This window comes from Asterias amurensis, chromosome 22 (assembly GCF_032118995.1).
Source record: "Asterias amurensis chromosome 22, ASM3211899v1".
NCBI lineage: Eukaryota > Metazoa > Echinodermata > Asteroidea > Forcipulatida > Asteriidae > Asterias > Asterias amurensis.
Genome location: NC_092669.1, coordinates 1,086,061 through 1,106,343, shown reverse-complemented (window position 1 = coordinate 1,106,343; position 20,283 = coordinate 1,086,061). Strand labels below are relative to the sequence as shown.

At 37.1% G+C, this 20,283-nt stretch overlaps 1 protein-coding gene across 3 annotated transcripts; it reads right to left on the bottom strand.

The window, feature by feature from the left end:
- Nucleotides 1-204: 204 nt before the first annotated feature.
- On the bottom strand, nt 205-19,633 carry LOC139953596 (fatty acyl-CoA reductase 1-like). 3 transcript variants are annotated; one of them, XM_071953064.1, is made up of 14 exons: nt 19,497-19,633; nt 13,077-13,283; nt 11,140-11,315; nt 9,489-9,561; nt 8,467-8,573; nt 8,175-8,352; nt 7,880-7,924; nt 6,651-6,769; nt 6,086-6,153; nt 5,289-5,367; nt 4,892-4,981; nt 4,569-4,698; nt 2,532-2,659; nt 205-2,383 (listed from the first exon to the last, which is right to left on the bottom strand). In XM_071953064.1, the coding sequence occupies exons 2-14, from the start codon at nt 13,281-13,283 to the stop codon at nt 2,224-2,226; spliced, it is 1,560 nt and encodes a 519-aa protein (XP_071809165.1). In that variant the 5' UTR covers nt 19,497-19,633; the 3' UTR covers nt 205-2,223. The 3 variants fall into 3 exon arrangements, with proteins under 3 accessions (XP_071809165.1, XP_071809163.1, XP_071809166.1); XM_071953062.1 differs by lacking the exon at nt 19,497-19,633 and adding an exon at nt 13,650-14,206; XM_071953065.1 differs by lacking the exon at nt 19,497-19,633 and adding an exon at nt 13,794-14,206.
- Nucleotides 19,634-20,283: the final 650 nt, after the last annotated feature.

The following is a 20,283-nucleotide window of genomic DNA, read 5'->3' as shown; positions in this document are numbered from 1 at the left end:
TGCAAGTCCTGCAGTCTAACCACTAACCCTATAACGGTACAGTTGCTTGTGAAAAATGCCAGGAGGGACAAAAGGCTTTGAAAATTAACAGCTCCGGCAGGATTTTACAATTGCACATGAACAAAAAACAGTCTCAATCGACACTTTCATTTCTAATTCTGTTTTATAATTTTAAATAAAAGTATTTGACATCATACACCGAGCTCAAGAAAGACAAAAACTGACTTTTTACATTTTGTGACAATATAATAACTTTGGTATAATTTCAGAGCTGCCAACTCGCCATGATTTGCAGAAAAATCCCTGAAAATAAACAAATTGTCCATGTTTTGATGAATTTGAAATCCCTGATTTATGAAAACTTTCCCCCTATTATGTTGAATGTAATTGCAGAAAAATCTCTGAAAATAAACAAATTGTCCATGTTTTGATGAATTTGAAATTCTCTCATTATGAAAACTTTCCCCCTATTACGTTGAATGTCATTTAGTTAACATCTCTATAATTGTTACACAAAAGCTATGTGGTTGCAAAATGCTAATGATGGCAGTCCTGTAATTGTTGAGTAAATAATTTAACATGCTTAGTTTTATAGACGTCTTCACAGGCAAATATTTAAGCACAAGGCAATCTGCTTACAATATGTATTAGAATTGCAAAAACATGCTTTGAATTTTCATGATAAACTTTTCAGAAATTACGTTTACTTTGATTCTTCATCCAAGACTATAGCTGCTGACAGAAGCTGCATTTGTTTTTTAAAAATAGTGAAGTACTTACAAAAAAATCTGTTAACATTACACATTACCATGACGATACTATTATAAAAGAGTCTAGTTACAAAGACGCTATCACCATTTTGAATATAACGAGCAAATCTTAACAAAGTAATTGCCACATTCTGCAACACCGAAAAAAATACATTCACGTCCAGTTTAGAGTCGCCCAGAGACTGCTACGTAAAAAGTCAATATTTTTCAGTGAAATTGAAATCCGTTAATAATAATTTTAGAGAATATCGCTAATATACATCAAATTTAACAAATTTGACATTATCTGGAGCTAATTATAGTTTCATCTATAAAATGTTAAACCTGGTTTGCACTCTCAGCAAATGCAAACGCGAAGCGAATTTGGTCACAACAAACTATTCGCTATTGTGCTCAAATCTTGCAAAACATTCACTTTGAATAATATACACTTTTAAGGTCAAGTTCGCTTCCCATTCGCTTTTGCAAGAAACATGAACCCAACTTAAGGCTTTTTATAATTTGGACCAAACTGGTAGAGAGCGTAGTGAGACAGACATGTTCAACTTGCCGCCTTTACGCTTACAAGCAGAATTAGTAAGGTGCGAATATCAAGGATTTTGTATTGAAAAAATTAATTAAATATTTTGAGTAGAAATAAAGTTAATCTTGATCTTTTTAGAATAACAAACAACATTTTGTTTACAAATTTACAAAATTGTGGCTCTCCATGGGAGGAGTTAGCTTTTTATGGGTAGAGCTATGCTAATTTAGAGTTAAACCACTCCTATAGTGGGCGGAGTCAAGCGCTATGCAAATGATGGGCAAAGCCACTCCAGGTATATTTATTAATTTGAATATACTGTTGTTGGCAATGTGGGCGGGTCAACATTCATTGAATGTTTATAACTATTCCTACTGACAAAGCCACTCCCAAAAAGGGTGGGGTTACATTCTTTGAATGTATTAGACTAGTACGATCTCTCTCCAGCAAAGACCACACCCACATTGGGTGTGCCACACCCACATTGGGTATGGTCTACATTAATTTGAAATCAAAGCAAAGGCCATTCGGAAAAGAAAGTGGAGTCAACGTCTTTAGACAAAGCCTCTGACACAATGGTCTGTACTTGCATCAAAGCAGCTTCAAAAACAAGCATATTTGTTTTTGATTGTTTGTTAAGATGATCTTCCCATCAAGGGAACTCGGCGCACTCCCACAAGGGGATGTCAAGGCCAAGCTGGCCGCAACAGCCAATCTCTCTCTCACACAAACATTGGTCTCACATTTACGATTGCGAATTGCACAAATCAATTAATTTTGATTTAGTAACAAGACGGCATGTGAAATCAGCCGTGAGCTTGGTTGGATTCAAATCCACAACCTTGTGATTTCAAGTCCTGTAGTTCAACCACTTGACTGCAATAGCATGCGAGGGGTAAATATAAACGTTGAAAGGGCGTGGCAGTTTTTCTATTGGGTGGAGCTTGTGGCGCGACAATACCGGAGGAACTTGAAGAAGAGGTTTAAGACAAAATACCAGAGGTTACGAGCAATTTGCGATCGAGCGATGAGAACTCGCCAGAAGACGACCAACAAGACCGTGTTGAACATCCAACGAAGATTACGAAGCCTGAAGAAAAACACATATTAAAATTAAAATAAATCATCTTAACTTTAAAAAAAAATAAAGCTACTATTTTACAACCCTAATAAACATAAATCTGTGAACACATTTAAAAACTTTAAAAGTAAAAGGACTATAAATAAGATTTTCTTACATTCTGATGTGTCGTCTTGCAATGTGTATGGAGTTTAGGTCTTCTTTGAGCACGTACTGCTTTGTCCCAACGCAATACGCCTCAATGTAGCTATGCCAGTCTAGAGGACGAACATCGGTGTAAAACACCTGTTGAAGGAGATACAGAGTACAATGAATGCTTCATTAATCCTATTAAAGCCATTGGACCCTTTCGGTGCAGAAAAAAAAAAGTTCACAGATTTACAAATAATTTACAGGGTTTACAGAAGGTAATGGTGAAAGACTTCTCTTGAAATATTAGTCCATGAAATGCTTTACTTTTTGAGAAAACGGTAAAACAATATAAATTCTCGTTAGCGAAAATTACGGATTTGTTATAAACACGTCATGACACGGCGAAACGCGCGAAAACAGGAGTGGGTTTTCCCGTTATTTTCTCCCGACTCCGATGTCCGATTGAGCCTAAATTTCCACAGGATGGTTATTTTATATATAAGTTGTGATACACGAAGTGTGGGCCTTGGACAATTGTGTTTACCGAAAGGGTCCAATGGCTTTAAAGCCCACTTTAACCCATCTACAACTCAACTAACTCACACCCAACCCAGTTGTACCCGCTTGAATCCATACCTTCACCATACTGTCTTCTACTGAAAAAATACATTTTGGTTTCGACTGTGGTTATCATAACAGCTTACATAGCTTCCATATAATGAAACCCTGATACACACACGAGAACCCAATCTAACCCACTCTACACACAACCACATCCCAAGTGTACCCAATTGAGCCCAAACCCTAAACTTCTTGTCCTCTGACATAAACTTTGCAAAGCTTCCATTTAGTGAAACCCTGATACACCCACGACAACCCAATTTAACCCACTAGAACCACTCTACACACAACCACATCCCAAGTGTACCCAATTGAGCCCAAACCCTAAACTTCTTGTCCTCTGACATAAACTTTGCATAGCTTCCATTTAGTGACTCCCTGAAACACCCACGACAACCCAATTTAACCCACTAGAACCACTCTACACACAACCACATCCCAAGTGTACCCAATTGAGCCCAAACCCTAAACTTCTTGTCCTCTGACATAAACTTTGCATAGCTTCCATTTAGTGAAACCCTGATACACCCACGACAACCCAATTTAACCCACTAGAACCACTCTACACACAACCACATCCCAAGTGTACCCAGTTGAGCCCAAACCCTAAACTTCTTGTCCTCTGACATAAACTTTGCATAGCTTCCATTTAGTGACTCCCTGAAACACCCACGACAACCCAATTTAACCCACTAGAACCACTCTACACACAACCACATCCCAAGTGTACCCAATTGAGCCCAAACCCTAAACTTCTTGTCCTCTGACATAAACTTTGCAAAGCTTCCATTTAGTGAAACCCTGATACACCCGACAACCCAATTTAACCCACTAGAACCACTCTACACACAACCACATCCCAAGTGTACCCAATTGAGCCCAAACCCTAAACTTCTTGTCCTCTGACATAAACTTTGCAAAGCTTCCATTTAGTGAAACCCTGATACACCCACGACAACCCAATTTAACCCACTAGAACCACTCTACACACAACCACATCCCAAGTGTACCCAATTGAGCCCAAACCCTAAACTTCTTGTCCGCTGACATAAACTTTGCAAAGCTTCCATTTAGTGAAACCCTGATACACCCGACCACCCAATTTAAACCACTAGAACCACTCTACACACAACCACATCCCAAGTGTACCCAATTGAGCCCAAACCCTAAACTTCTTGTCCTCTGACATAAACTTTGCAAAGCTTCCATTTAGTGAAACCCTGATACACCCGACCACCCAATTTAACCCACTAGAACCACTCCACACACAACCACATCCCAAGTGTACCCAATTGAGCCCAAACCCTAAACTTCTTATCCTCTGACATAAACTTTGCAAAGCTTCCATTTAGTGAAACCCTGATACACCCGACCACCCAATTTAACCCACTAGAACCACTCTACACACAACCATTTAACCCCATTGAGCCCAAACCATCACCTTCTTGTCCTCCTCTGACATAACAGCTTGCAAAGCTTCCAAATTGTGATTACTCCATTCCCAGTGATTGAATGTGAAATACTTCAATGTATCCACACTCTTGTAGATTCTGTTGCACATTTTCACCATCCTACAAAACAAGAAGATAAACCCTTTTTAAAAGTCATGGTCAAATATTTTAAAAACTTTTGTTTACTTAACAAAATGTAATCATAATCATAATAATAATTATAAAAACTTTGGACACGTTTGGGGCAAAATCGCATAATTAAAAAAAAATTTTTTTAATGATGATAAAAGACTGAAGAGCGCCCTCAACTTACCTGGGCTTCTTTCCTTTCAGCTGAAGAAGCATATCAATGAAATAACTTGGAATCTTCGCACCGACCGTTTGTGCGTAATTGTAGATGAACCTGCAAAAAGAAAACAATTCAAATACTCCAATCCAATTTCAAGTACAATCTTTAAAGGGTCTTGAAGACAAGCAGAATATAGACGATGTGACCTGTGACATCACTTGTTTACAAAAGAGCCACAGAGCCTGGACTTCCTGCAGGCACGACAGCTCAATGGAAGAATCATAAAATCTTATGTGTATATAATTTAAGGTTGAATTATGATTATCTAGCAAAAAAAGATAATTACAAGTGCTATCTGTGAGGATTATGAGAAAGGGGAACATCTGGTGTCCCCTGTGGTAGAGAATGGAATAATCCTTACGGGTTCTGTGTGAAGAAGGCACTGGGTCGTCTCACTGTCATCTCAAGGGGTGTTTTTGTGTAGTATTCAGCAATATCCTCTGCAAGAGACAAATCAACAACTCATGGTAAGTTTGAAGATCTTAGTTTTCTCATCTTTTACTACGACTCAAACTTAACACTTTCTTTACACAATTATTTCAATTTTTTTCAAACAGTAGGGCTGTTTTTTAATACATTTACGGGGAATTTAGGTGGCAGCAGACATATCGGGTCATTTCCTAAAGAGCATGTTATTCTATAGGTGTACTAAGTAAACTCCCATACCATCCAATGCAAAATGCTAAATATTAGAAAAATTGACACAAAAATACTTAGAAGCCTCACAGCTTTTTACAGTAAAGGGGATATTTTTCAGCCACTCTTAAACTTAATCCTCTGCTCAGTTTGCTTTGGGAAGTCCCAAGGCCTGTTGAGTTATTCTCCCCTCCAAATAAAAACACCCCTACACCAATGGAAGTTTCCAAACGTCCAAGAATCTTGAAAACTGTCCCTACACCTCTCCGAAAATAGGACCATTTATTTCTTCTTCTTCCATAAAGGTACAGTCCAATGTCTGGTTTATCGGCACTGAGGTTGTTGTGTGCATGCGAGGGTGTGGATATATACAGTGCAGGAGTGAACGCAGAGTGCGGCCAAAAACGTCTCAGGCTGACCTAGCGTGCTGGACTGACTGTACACCCTGCTTCAAACTAGCAACAGTCAGGGTAAATGGATCAAAAAAAGAAGAGAAGAAACACAACAAGAGGATAATCTCACCTACGACATTCCATCTTGAGGGGTTGGTTGTACTCGTTACGCAGTTGTATATCGGAGGTGAAGCTGGTCTAATTGGACAAAGGTAACAAAGAATGAGCAGAGTTAGCATAGATTTCATTTCATTTATTACTTTCACAATATAAGAGGACATTAGATGGACATTAATAAAACATGTCTTACAGTATACAAATGTAGAACTATACATGCAATTGTAACTATACAAGCTCAAAATGGCATTAAAGGCAGTAGACACTATTGGTAATTACTCAAAATAATTTTAGCATAAAAATTTACTTGGCTACAAACACTGGAGAGCTGTTGATAGTACACAAAAATGTGAGAAACGGCTCCCTCTAAAGTAAATGTAGTTTTCGAGAAAGAAGTAATTTTCCACGAAGTTGATTTTGAGACCTCAGATTTAGAATTTGAGGTCTCGAAATCAAGAAAATGTAAATTTGTATCGGAAGTTTCCAGAGAAGTTGCTGTGTGTGCTGTGGGTTGAGCTAATCATCAATGTATCAAACGAATAAAAGAACGCCCTCACGGGGCAAATGATGGTTCATACCTGTGTACTCCTGTATGCCAAGACGCAGCGATAAGCAGGTTGCAGACGTAATCTACTGGTGAGATGTCCGCAAGACCGTCTATGTTACCTAACATGGATCGGAGCATTCCAATCCCAGTCTAGGGGTGTGGCAGGGAAGGGGGGGGAGGGGGAGAAGTGAAAAAGAAAATTAGAACCTCAAAAAGACATGATCATTTCCAAACATTATAAATTGAAAAACATTAGAATTAAACAGTTTTTTTTTTTAAATCATTCAAAACATATTTCAATGATTAAGAAAAAGGTGTTCCCATAAAAATATATCAATAAATAGTTAATTAAATAATTAACAAATACCAACAAATAGTTAATGGGCTTTCATTTTGACCCTCTAGTCTTTCTCAAAGATTATAATTTTTAAGCCTTCAAGAAAGACTCAGCTACGGTCAAAAAAGTCAGACCGTTAACTATTTTTTGCACTTATACTATATGTCCTTATGGTTGGTAAACAATTTGCAAAAGCTACTTGAGTTTTGTTTTGTTTCAGTAAAAAGTTAAATACAGGAATATGACCCACTATATGGCTCCTATAGGGCCTCTAATTATGTGACAACATATGAAGGTTAAACCGTAGAAAAAGTAGAATTAAAATAGAAGTAAAAATTTGGCCAGTCTTCGATAGAAGAAAGTTATTTATTAAATATTAAAAATTAAAAATAGGAAATACAAATTAAATATACAATTTGTTATAACGTCATCCAATAAAGGTTTTAGGAAAACAACACTTAAAGAGGAAAATATTAAGAAGTGAAATTCAAATAGAAGTAGAAATGCAGACATGGATTATAACAATCAATTATAAACATATCAAATATTATAAATAGAAAAACATTTTTTTTTTTTTTTATTCAAAAAAAATATCAATGATAAGTAGCCAATTGTGAACATTACAAACATTTATATAAATAGAAAAACATTTGAATAAAAAAGTTTTTAAATTCAATCAAAACAAATTTCCATGATAAAGAAAAGGGTGTTCCCCCCACAATGGTTTGTTTTGGTACAGAAAATTAATACTTTCTGAGATCTAATGCATTCACAATTTATTTAACATTTCCAACACTATAAATAGAAAAACATTAGAAGAAACAGTTTATTTAAATTCATTCAATACAAATTTCAGTGATAAAGAAAAAGGCGTCCCCAAAAAAGTTTTTTTTTTTAACAGAATTTTATAATAAAATACTCACTGCAATGAAGAGGCCGCTTGGTCCATTAAAGTTGTCTATCCATCCCTGATTGACGAAAAAGAAAGAAATTTATATTAATTTTTGTTTTTACCCATACACCAATGTGTGTTAGCACTGTATACTCAGTACTTTTCTGAGTCCTGTGAAAAAATATCACAGGCTTATGACTCGGATGGGATTCAAACCCACGAAAAAAAATCGTTTACAAAATATTTTTTCTGATGCTGACTAGAGCAGGCTAGTCGAAAAAATTTGCGGCCCAATAAACATTTTAGGTTGAATAATATTTCTTTACCGGCAGTGGTTCTTTCCAGGCAGCTCCGACGATGGAAGGTCTAACGATGCAGAAGGGTAGACCCTCACCTTCTTGCATTAAGACATACTCAGCTAGTGCCTTGGTGAAGGTATACGTATTGGGTCGGTTCCCTACGATCTTAGATGTAATAGATGTGATCATTTCTTCACTCATCCATCTGGAAGAAAAAAAATAAGAAGAAAAATGTAAACTCAAACAATGATAAGGTTGGGTCTTACATTCTTCCTTCTGAGACAAAATGAGAAGAAGAAAAGTTGCCATGGTTACTTACTCAGTTGCGTTCATGAGTTTGTAGGGGTCCATAGGTGGTGGGTAGACTACTTCTTCTATATGCTTTCTGTCGCAGTTTGCGTAGGCCGTGGACACATGGACCAAAACCTTTAGTTTATCAAAAAAAACAGAAAGGATTATTAGAAGAAAAAAACTCAAGCCCATTTCCTCTGACAAGTCATTGACATAGAATCGGCAACTCTTGAGCCCAAATATCACAAACATTTGGTTTAAGTTTATTGGGACAAAGTAGTGTGTTAGGGTTTGAATCTTGGCATTAGATATTTATCACCCGGCCACCATCTTGTCGTGTTTCTTGTATCCTATAGCCTTATAAATGATGCAACATTCATTGTACAAAAAGGAACCAGACTATTTCTCCTTCCAACCTTGGTTTGGTTACACTGATTTGAATGGGAAAAAATCAAGATGGTCGCATCATGATAAAGGTCTAATATGCTTCTTCCTTTGGGCAAGATACAGCATTAATTGCTTATCTTCGCCTAGGAGTACACAGGTGCCTCAAAAAGCAAAATAAGGAACTCTTCAAGATGCAAATTTGAAGCTAAAAAAAAAGCTTAATGGAATTATTGACCAAAGATGTTTTTTCTTGTAGTGGCTTTTACCAATAGTGGCCTAAGAAAAAACAGAACGAGGGAAAAATAGAAAAGTTCAAGCCATGAATTCTTTAGTGCACCAATTTTTTCTCTTAAGTAGGATTTGAAACTTTGCATGGTGGAAATACCATATATAAAGGTTTGCGGTAACATCATGTAATGACTATCTCTAATGAGTTGGGGTGGTTCTGAAAAGAATTGTTGGTTTCAACTCGACGTTTCGATCAGTATGCTCTGATCGTCTTCTGGAGATTTTTCTCTTGTAATCTTACCACGAGTGACTTTTAGTATACAAAAAGAAAGAGTTAAATCGAAAAGATTCAGTTGTGAGTTCTACAGTGAATTCTTGAGTAGAAGGGTAAACCTAAAAGGGGAGAAATCACTCAAGGATTACAGAAATAGCTACCTCAAGTTTCTTCATGCCGTGACAAAGCGCGACCATCTTCTGAACAGAACCAACGTTCAATTTCAAAGCAAGGCTGTAAAGAGAAAGCAGAAACTCTATTAAGCAAAAAGTTAAACTTCCAAAACAGAACTCAGAGTAAATTTTTGTCTCTCGACTTCTACAACAAGTAAACTAAAAATCGGAACAACTGTTTATGATGATCATTTGAACAACAGGCAATTGGTTACAAATATGTTATTATCCAGTTCTTGTGCAGGGGGGGGGGGGGGGGTTAAAGGAGAATCTGGAATTCAAGTTTAAAATCCCTGCCTAATTTACAGCTGCTTAAGAACAACCTTTTACAGAAACATCTCAAAAAAACAAAACTTCAGAAGCTTTTGAGCTTAAGAACAACCTTTTACAGAAACATCTCAAAAAACAAAACTTTAGAAGCTTTTGAGCTTAAGAACAACCTTTTAAAGAAACATCTCAAAAAACAAAACTTTAGAAGCTTTTGAGCTTAAGAACAACCTTTTACAGAAACATCTCAAAAAACAAAACTTTAGAAGCTTTTAAGCAACTCAACTATACAAGGTACATACATCTCGTTTTTTAATCCCATAGATTAAAGTAAAAAAAACAGTGATTACTTCAAGGAGGCAACGAAGGCGATTGCCTCCATGCCCCCTGGTCATTGCCTTGGTGCCCTTGAAATGCTCCAGTAGATATTTAAACTTTCCTCATAGGGTGCCCTTTACCAAGGAAAAAATGCCTTGGTGCCCTTGCTATTTCAAGAAGGAAGCTCACACGCCTGTACATAGTCATCAGTTAAGCAGCGGTGATGGCTTTATGAGATAACTATTTGAGATATTGTTTTTAATCCGATAGATTAATTTTTTTTTTTAACCACTGATAACAAAATTTGTTTAATGTTACCCAGCTGCTAAATATAGGACTAACAATCAATAATGTTATCCTAATCTAGAAGCCAAACATTGATAGGCTCATTTTGGGAAATATTTTTTTCAAAGTTACGTCTTGTCTGTCAGGGTTGTTGGGTGCACGATGGACTGAAGTGAGAAACAACATCCCCCCCCCAAAAAAAACGTAAAAATCCCAGACATCAATTACAAGATGTTAAATTTGCATCAGGATAAAGAATATTGTTTGGTTTTTGAGTCTAGGTTAAAAGAACTGCAGGTTTTGACAGGTCAGTGAAAGCTTAAATATCTTTCGTTAGTTAAAGGCAGTGGACACTATTGGTAATTACTCAAAATAATTATTAGCATAAAACCTTACTTGGTAACGAGTAATGGGGAGAAGTTGATGGTATAAAACAATGTGAGAAACGGCTCCCTCTGAAAAGACGTAGTTTTCAAGAAAGAAGTAATTTTTCACGAAGATTTAGAACTTGAGGTCTCGAAATCAAGCATCTGAAAGCACACAACTTTGTGTGACAAGGGTATTTTGTTCTTCCATAGTTATCTCGCAACTTCAACAACCAATTGAGCTGAAATTTTCACAGGTTGGTTATTTTACGCATATGTTGAGATACACCAAGTGAGAAGACTGGTCTTTAATAATTACCAATAGTGTCAAGTGTCTTTTAAAATTTTCTATATTGCTATCAAATTTTTGGGTCAAATCAGCCAAAAATTGGACTAAAACTCACCTTAGTTTTTCATCGAATTTGACGGTTGCGGCGCTGTGATATACGACAGATACTTCATTATGAAGTCTCGCAGTATCCTCCTCTGAAATACCGAGATTCGGCTCCTGAATGTCGCCCTCTACAACCACCAGCTTTTTCAAGCTGTCCGGCTGTTCAATTTTCAATTTGTCGAACATCTGAAAAATTACATAATCAAAATAAATCAAATTTGTATTGTCTCAATTTTTTTCTTCCTAGGGAATGGTTACATGTACAACAATAACAAAAATTAAATTTACAACACAACAAAAAAGGAAAGTTTAGCAAGAACAAACATAAATTTATGTTTGGCTTTCATTCAACTTAAAAGCAGAGAATATGTACTTCGCAACACAAATCATATTAATGGTTTGTCATTCTCAGTTTACATACTAAAATCTGTGTAACTTTGACCCATGGTATCATACAATTTCTTTCTTAAAGACACTGGACACTATTGGTAATTGTCAAAGACAAGTCTTCACAGTTGGTGTATCTCAACATATGCATAAAATAACAAACCTGTGAAAATTTGAGCTCAATCGGTCATCGAAGTTGCGAGATAATAATGAAAGTAAAAACACCCTTGCCACACGAAGTTGTGTGCTTTCAGATGCTTGATTTTGAGTCTTCAAGTTCTAAATCAAGACTAGCCTTGCTCAAGGCAGTCGCATTATTCGCTCCGAAAAGACGCAGCTGTAAACCCACCCGCCGTATACCCTGTGCATGGTGTGTGCGATCACACCGAATGACCAACCCGTATACACACTGTCACATCGCACGAATACTGCTCACACAAGTCATCGCACTCGTACACCACTAACCGCATGCGGAGGCCGTCAGGCCGACAGCCTTGTCGGATCTGTATCTTCCCGTTTTAATGTGTTGTATTGAAAAAATTCCAATAGTGGACGAAATTAGGGGGGGCTCGAGGATATGCTAGTATGCAGCTCATGAATATGTATATCGTTCGTCAGACCTATCAGACAACACAGGATGTGAGGCAAATGAATCATTCATTTTGACGTCCAATCACGCACTTCCCTTATCACGACCTTTGGACCCTATCATGCGTCCGTGGTGGTGGTGGGTGAGGTAAACATGTCTCGTCTTTCGCGGGCATTATGGTAATGAGCTGACCGTGGGAACTCTTCGCTTATTATAGTAATGAGGTCAGTGGCTTCAACACAGATCCTACAAGGCTGTCGGCCTGACGGCCTCCGCATGCGGATAGTGTACGGGGGCATCGTGTCGTGCGATGTTACGCACAGTGGATACGGGTGGGTTTTACGCACAGTGAATACGGGTGGGTTTTTATACAGCGGCGGTCTTTTTTTGGAGTGAATAATTCGACTGCCTTGAGCAAGGCTAAATCAAGACCTTAAGTTCTAAATCTTTGTGAAAATTACGTCATTATTGAAAACTACGTCTTTTCAGAGGGAGCCGTTTCTCACAATGTTTTATACTATCAACCTCTCTCCATTACTCGTTACCAAGAAAGGTTTTATGCTAATAATTATTTTGAGTAATTACCAATAGTGTCCACAGCTTTTAATACAGTAAACATTAGCAAAAACAAGTGAAATTAACTTCCCCTTCAACATCCTCCAAGCAGTAAATACATACACAATCCTTAAATTCTACACTCAATTATTCTACATTAACATCAAATGTGGTTTTACCCTAAATCCTGTGATTTTTTTCCACAATAAAATGTGTATGTCCCTAAAAAAAAAAAATCATTTCCGCAACCCAAGGGATGCGTACAAAAACTTGTATCAATTTTGATTTGTTTTGTCTTTCTTTGCCAGCGTCAATAGGAGGTCGTGGTTCAAGTCCCGTTCCACTCAACTTTCCTGTGTTCAAACCGAAAATGTTGATTCTTGAACAAAAATGAATGTGCTAGTTTACTTTCTTACCTTGCAAGAAGTGATATCTTCAATTCTTGATTTAGCAGCCTGCCCCGCCTTCGGCCGGACCAGGAGGAAGATTTCTTTCAACGCTGGGCAAGATCTAAGAAGCTTCTCAACCAAGACTTTCCCAATAAAACCGGTAGCTCCCGTGACGAAGATGGACTTGTCAGCAAAGAACTCCGCAATGGAGGGCGTTGTGTTGTTATTTGCCATCTGTAAAAATTGGAATAAAAAGACAATTTAAGCATGAAATTCAACTCTGGCCTGGGGCCGGTTTCACTAAGAGCTAAGATTGATCTTAACTGCTAATCAATCATAGTTGCTTAGTAAAGTGTGATGTCACAGTACAATTCACTATATGGTGATACTGAAAATTCGTCTTACGACAGATTTTATCGCTTTGTAAAATAGAGCCCCAATACTTCTTGGAGGCAATAAAGGTGATTGCCTCCATGCCCCCAAAGTCATTGCCTTATATTCTGAAGATTTGTTTGGTATGAAATTGGTCTGAGATCCTCTCATAATTTCCCAACCAAACTCATGCAACAAAACTTCACACCTTCTCGTAGCACCACTTACAATGTCCCAACTACTATTAATCTCCTTTTTTCTCGCAGCAACGTCTTTACTCCCAACCGAACCATCTCCCTCAGCAAATGCAGGCATTATTCTCAAAGACCAGTCTCCACAAAGTTCAGAAAGAAAGTTCAAGCAAAGTTGTACCTTGCTCGCAAATTAGTTCGTTGATAGAAATTGATCAGACGACTCCTCTACTTTCTATGATGATGACCAAGTGAAGTATATTGATACTTTACAAGCTTCATCAAAGGACCAAAAGGCAACTTCACCAATCTCGTGAAAATTGTTTACTGATGATCAAGTTCTTCCGAGGATAACAAAATCCTGTTGACGAAAAGTCAAGTTAACACCACCAAAGTCTCTCTCGCGAAAACCGTACACAATCACCTCACATATGAATTCACTAGCTGTGTCTACAAACAGCCTTGCAACACAATCACCTCATCATACTTTTGAAACGTTGTGTCGTAACTATTTCAATATCAGTCAAGTGATCCGTACCAACCTAGAACAATGCCGTACCCCCAAGCGGCTAGACAAACTGGTTTTAAAGACCTTTGCTTCCTAAGTTTGGGTTTTATAGTCAGAGCCCTCCCTTAAGCTGTCTATCAACCACATTTAGACCAATAGAAATATAAAGCACCATATTACTCTATGAAAAAACCATAGACTTGACCAAGTCACTGCAGTATTTGTTTGCATACACAGCTCAGCTGACAAACCCTCGAGTCCAATGAACGGTTGTCAAATTGCAGCTATGGGTTTTTAGCTGTTTTGATGATTTTTTTATGAGTACCAGCAATTTAGTTGACAGATGTAGAATTTCAAGTCAAGAAGTCAAGTATTAGTCATTAGAAAAAAAAAAAATATTTATAAGCACAAGGGACAAGGTACATAAGTTTTTATAGGCTTTTCCGGCTATTAAAAACGAAGTTTGCTGGTTTTTAGGAAATCCGACTTATGAATAAAGGGTTTTGATACCTTATACGCTTCTCTTAATATTCATGCATGATAATTTCTACCCAAAATAAGGCTATAGGTGCAAGCCCACCACCACTTGCAGGGGCTGCGCCTAAACCCTGTGACGTAACTCAATTAAGAGAGACATATTGCACAAAGTTTCTGGCCATGACGTCATGCATCCCTTCTAATTTTGAATCAAGAATATAATGTATTTGCCTGTAGAAGTTTCAACTTAAGTTTTTATGGGGGAAAAAAGTGAATATCACAAAGCAATACTTTCAGGAGAGTTTCACGTTTTTTATAGGTTTTTCTGGCTGTTAAAAAAATGTCTGATTTGCTTCCTGATGTGTAAGGGGTTTTAATACCTCATTGCGATACAAAGATTTTGGACAATACATGAATCCCTATAACAGGCCACCCTATATTTTTACCTGTAGAACGTAAAAGCTTAGCCGTCAAATTTTCATGGGGAAAAAAAGTGAAAATCACAGGAGAGTTATATGTTTTGTATAGGCTTTTCCGGCTGATAAAAAAATGTCTGATTTGCTATGTAAAGGGTTTTGATACATCATTGCATACGTAAAGTTTTAGGCCAATACATGATTCCCTGTAATAAATGTTTACAAGTAAAACGTTTAAAGGCAGTGGACACTATTGGTAACTTCTCAAAATAATTATTAGCATAAACCCTTAATTTGTAAGTAGTAATAGGGAGAGGTTGATAGTATAAAACCTTGTGAGAAACGGCTCCCTCTGAAGTGATGTAGTTTTCGATAAAGAAGGAATTTGATTTCGAGACCTCAAGTTTAGAACTTGAGGTCTCGAAATCAAGCATCTGAAAGTACACAACTTCGTGTGACAAGGGTGTTTTTTCTTTCATAGTTATCTCGCAACTCCGACGACCAATTGAGCCCAAATTTTCACAGGTTTGTTATGTTATGTACATGTTGAGATATACCAAATGAAAAGACTGGATTTTGACGATTACCAATAGTGTCCACTGCCTTTAAAGGAACACGTTGCCTTGGATCGGACGAGTTGGTCAAAACAAAAGCGTTTTTAACCGTTTTTTATATAATGCATATGGTTGAAAAGATGTTTTAAAAGTAGCATACAATGATCCACACAAGTTTGCCTCGAAATTGCGTGGTTTTCCTTCTACTGTGCGAACTATCACCGTCGGCCATTTATGGGAGTCAAAATTTTGACCCCCCATAAATGGCCGACGTGTTAGTCGACGAGGTAAAAGGAAAACCACGCAATTTCGAGGCATGTTTGTGTGGATCATTGTATTCTACTTTTACAACATCTTTCTACCCATATGCATTTTATAAAAAACGGTTACAAACGTTTTTTTAAGACCAACTCGACCGATCCAAGGCAACGTGTTCCTTTAAGCTTAGCCGTCAAGTTTTTATGGGGGGAAAAAGAAAGTGCAAATCACATAGCAATATTTTCACAAAAAGTGCAAATCACATAGCAATATTTTCAGGAGAGTTGTGGTACATGTATTTTATAGGTTTTTCCGGCTATTAAATAAATATCTGATTTGCTGTGCAACAGGGTTTTGATAACTCATTGCATATACGTGAATCCCTGAGTCGTCAAGTTTTATGGCGGGAAAAAAAAAGTGCAAATCACATAGCAATATTTTCAGGAGAATTGCATAAATCCACTGTACCTCGACCGATTGAGCCTAAATTTTCACAGGTTTGTTATTTTATATATAAGTTGTGATACACAAAGTGTGGGACTTGGACAATACTGTTTACCGAAAGTGTCCAATGGCTTTAAAGCCATTACACACTTTCGAAACAGAAAACAAACAAAACAAGTTCACAGACTTACAAATCCGAACAAAGATATTGACAAAATAGGGACACCGCCAATATAGGGCTAGATAGCTCAGTTGGTAGAGCGCCGGCACGTTAATCCAGATTAACAAATAACTTACAGGGTTTACAGAAGGTAATTGTGAAAGACTTCTTCTGAAATATTATTCCATGAAACGCTTTACTTTTTGAAAAAAACATTAAAACAAACTCAATTCTCAATAACGAGAATTACCGTTACAGATTTATTTTAAACACATGTCATGACACAGCGAAACGTGCGGAAACCAGGGTGGGTTTTCCCAATATTTTCTCCCAACTCCGATGACCGATTGAGCCTAAATTTTCGCAGATTTGTTATTTTATATATAAGTTGTGATACACGAAGTGTGGGCCTTTGGACAATACTAATTACCGAAAGTGTCCAATGGCTTTAACAGAGTTTATTTAAAAATTATATCTTCTTGTTAGGAAAGTAACGTTTTGCCTTGCAACATATTACGGTAAAATAGGTAAGTGGCATATGGGATTCCTAAATCTTCGTCTGAAATGTTAAGTTTGCTTCAACGTAAATTTTTTCACAAATAATTTATTACTGTATTATGTATTACAGAAGAATTGTCGCAAGCTCAGAATTTTGCGGTAACCAGAGCCATGCAATTCAACCCTGACCACTCCATAAAAAAACAACAGGAAACAACATGCTATTAAACCATGGAGGTAGGTCAAATTAGACAAGTCTATGTTTTTGTATTTGTGCTAGTAATTAATTCACATGGGAGGGTGGCTACTTCAGTGGATTAAGTTTTCAATACCCAACAATACCTGATTGATAATGTATCTTGGTAATATTTGCGTTAACTTTTGTGGGTCAGTCATTGCAACACAGGATATAACAATACAATCAATTGACAGCTTGTTCAGAGTCCAACTTGCATGTGTCACTAAAAAAGAAAAATGAAAAGCCACCCCCAAAAAACAGTACACATTTGGTAACTACTCAAAACAAATACTAACTTAAAAACTGACTTGGTTACGAGCATTGGAGAGCTGTTGATAGTATAAAACATTAAGAGAACGGCTCCCTCTGAAGTAGCATAGATTTTGAGACAGATGTAATTTTTCACTAAAATAATAAATGACTCCTAGCCAGAAGTCTTAATTCGTCCAATAAGTGTGTTTTTTCTCTCATCATTTTCTCGCAACTTCGATGACCAATTAAGCAAAAATTTTCAGTCTTGTTATTTTATGCTTAAATGTTGGGATAAACCAAGTGAGAAGACTGGTCTTTGACAATTACCAAAGGTGTACCTTCCCTTTAACGGCCTGACGTTTCGACCCTGACGTTTATTAGGCCAAGATGACAAATAATTGTTCCACCAGACTACTTGATGTACACTTAAATACCTGTTCAGGTGTGTTGTGGCGCCATGTATCCCAAAAGAAGGTTTATTCTACTGTCAAATGTCAGGCCTTTGCATTTTGGCAGGCATGCATTTTTCAACAGCTAATTTTATTTCTTTTATTCAAAGAATACGCAAAACTTCATACCAGCAGATCATGGGGGGCTGCTGAGCATTGTGTTTGACTACCCTCATGTTTTTGATGACCATTTTTAAACGGGTCAGGGATACTCAGGCATTTTTTCCTTTAAGTAGCAAACAGGGGGGGGGGACAGCATGAATAGGGGGGGACAGCATGAAGAGAACAAAGAGATTAAAAATAAAACGATTTTATACTGGTAGCAACCTTCATTTATTTTAAAAATTTATCAACCCGCCAATTTGCTGAAAATATTAAGAAGCTTTACTTAAAACATTAAATTTACAATTCTCAATTTAGACCCTAGACGCTCTAAATTTAGCTGCGAATATTCTTTTTATAGTAACAATGTTAGATAAAATACATTGTTTAATTCTTAAGTCATGTTCTTTCTTTGACCCATAGATAAGTATTGATTATTTAGAGATATTTGATTAAAGTTATGTAACAATGCTGAAGCTTAAAAAAGGATGAAGTTTCTTAAGCTTGGGCTAAATATGATAAGATCTTAATCTGTATTTAGGAACGGAAAAAGATAATAATGCAAATGATTTGCTCAAACTCAAGGTGGCGATCCCACAGGTTTCTCAATTCGTGAATAGAACATGTGACCTCTGTAAGTTTGACATCACATTATTACAAAGAAAGCCCACAGAGTCCGTACTTCCTGCAGACATGATTTGTACGTTCAGCACAACCATGGAGAGAGGTGGCTTAATTCTAGACCCAGTAAAATAGTTTTTTAAATATTTTTTTAATCCATCTTTTCAAAAGGACTGGCCTAGGAGCTTTTCCCGAATCTAACTTGATGCTCTCGGACACTTGTAATCGTCCGTTTCATAAAACAATATTAGTGAATGCCTACCAGCAAATCTTTTTAGTGTTATACGACCCCGACCCTTTTACTGTTAGTGTTAACACACAGGTCCTCATAAAATAAGTTTGCGGTTGATTCAAACTGAAGAATTGGTGGCCTGTTTGATTTGAAATACTTAGCGGGGAAAAGTTTCTGTATGGCGCCACCACTTTTTCATTTGATATGAAATAATAACATAGTATTTAATTTACCTCAACGAGATATGCCTTTCTGTAAAAATGAGTGAAAAAGTGGTGGCGCCATACGGAAAGTCTGTGTGTCACCAGTCGGTGTGTGGGTACGGTCATGTGGTCATGTGGACACGTCAATCAATAATGCCTGTAGAAAACGTACTGTCTGTACGTCCCTCTAGCTATCTATCCACCCACTGCGTATCCTGCATTTTGCACCATTGTTTTGCTAGGATGGGATGGGATTACTCCTAGAACTATTTCGGTTTTGTCCGGCTGAAACCGAAATAGTTCTAGGAGTAGGATGGGATGGGGACCCCGATTCCCGTAGTTGAACAAAGCGAATTTCTTCACTTCAGCCTTTTTATTTGCACACTATGTCTTTATGGTCATTTCAATCAATCTAATAATTACACATACGTTATCATTATATATAATAAAACGCACAAAACTGGAAAATTACCGTGTCTTTCCACTCTGTCTCCACACACGTCCGTACGAGCGTCTACCAAAATATTAACGGTGAATACATATATATTACCACAATTAAGGGTGACACACGGCGAGCTAGATGATGATGGATGGAGAGTGCGTGCAACGTGCGTGCTCCGTTAAAATACAAGGCTGAATTTTACATCAGGTGTTCATCTGGTACCTAGCAGCCTACCGGTTTATCTGAGGAAGTCAAAGCGTTGAATTTCCATGTGGCAGAGACATCATCATTGGTATCAGACTACACTATGTCAGACTTAATAAACTTGCAACAGTCATTTGGCGTTTTCTTGTTTTCTTTTTGCAAGTTTATTCATTTGAATAATAGTGTAAACAATAATGGTTTTAATTACGGTGGGAAGTTCTGAATTGGAAAACAAAAGGAATTTATTACGACTGTAAAAGTCACTTTGAAGGAATCGGTTGAATGACAAACAATTAATAAATCATCAAGAGATAGCGCCCTCTACGTTTTTTGCCCCCCCCCCCCAAAAAAAAAAAACCCAAAACCTAACCACATACTAAATTAATTTGGAAAGGGAAGTGACCACTCCTGCAATGAATAATTAGAAAGCAATCGAAAAAATCTACACTATTTTTAGAGACCTACTCTATCAATGCAAACTGTAGTTTGTTACGTTAAAGTAAATTACCATAAATTAGAAGAATGTACAAAACAAAATTGAGCACAAATATGTGCAAAACCAATCATTGATAGTTCCAGCAAAAACATGATAAAAACAAATGTGGGTTGACCC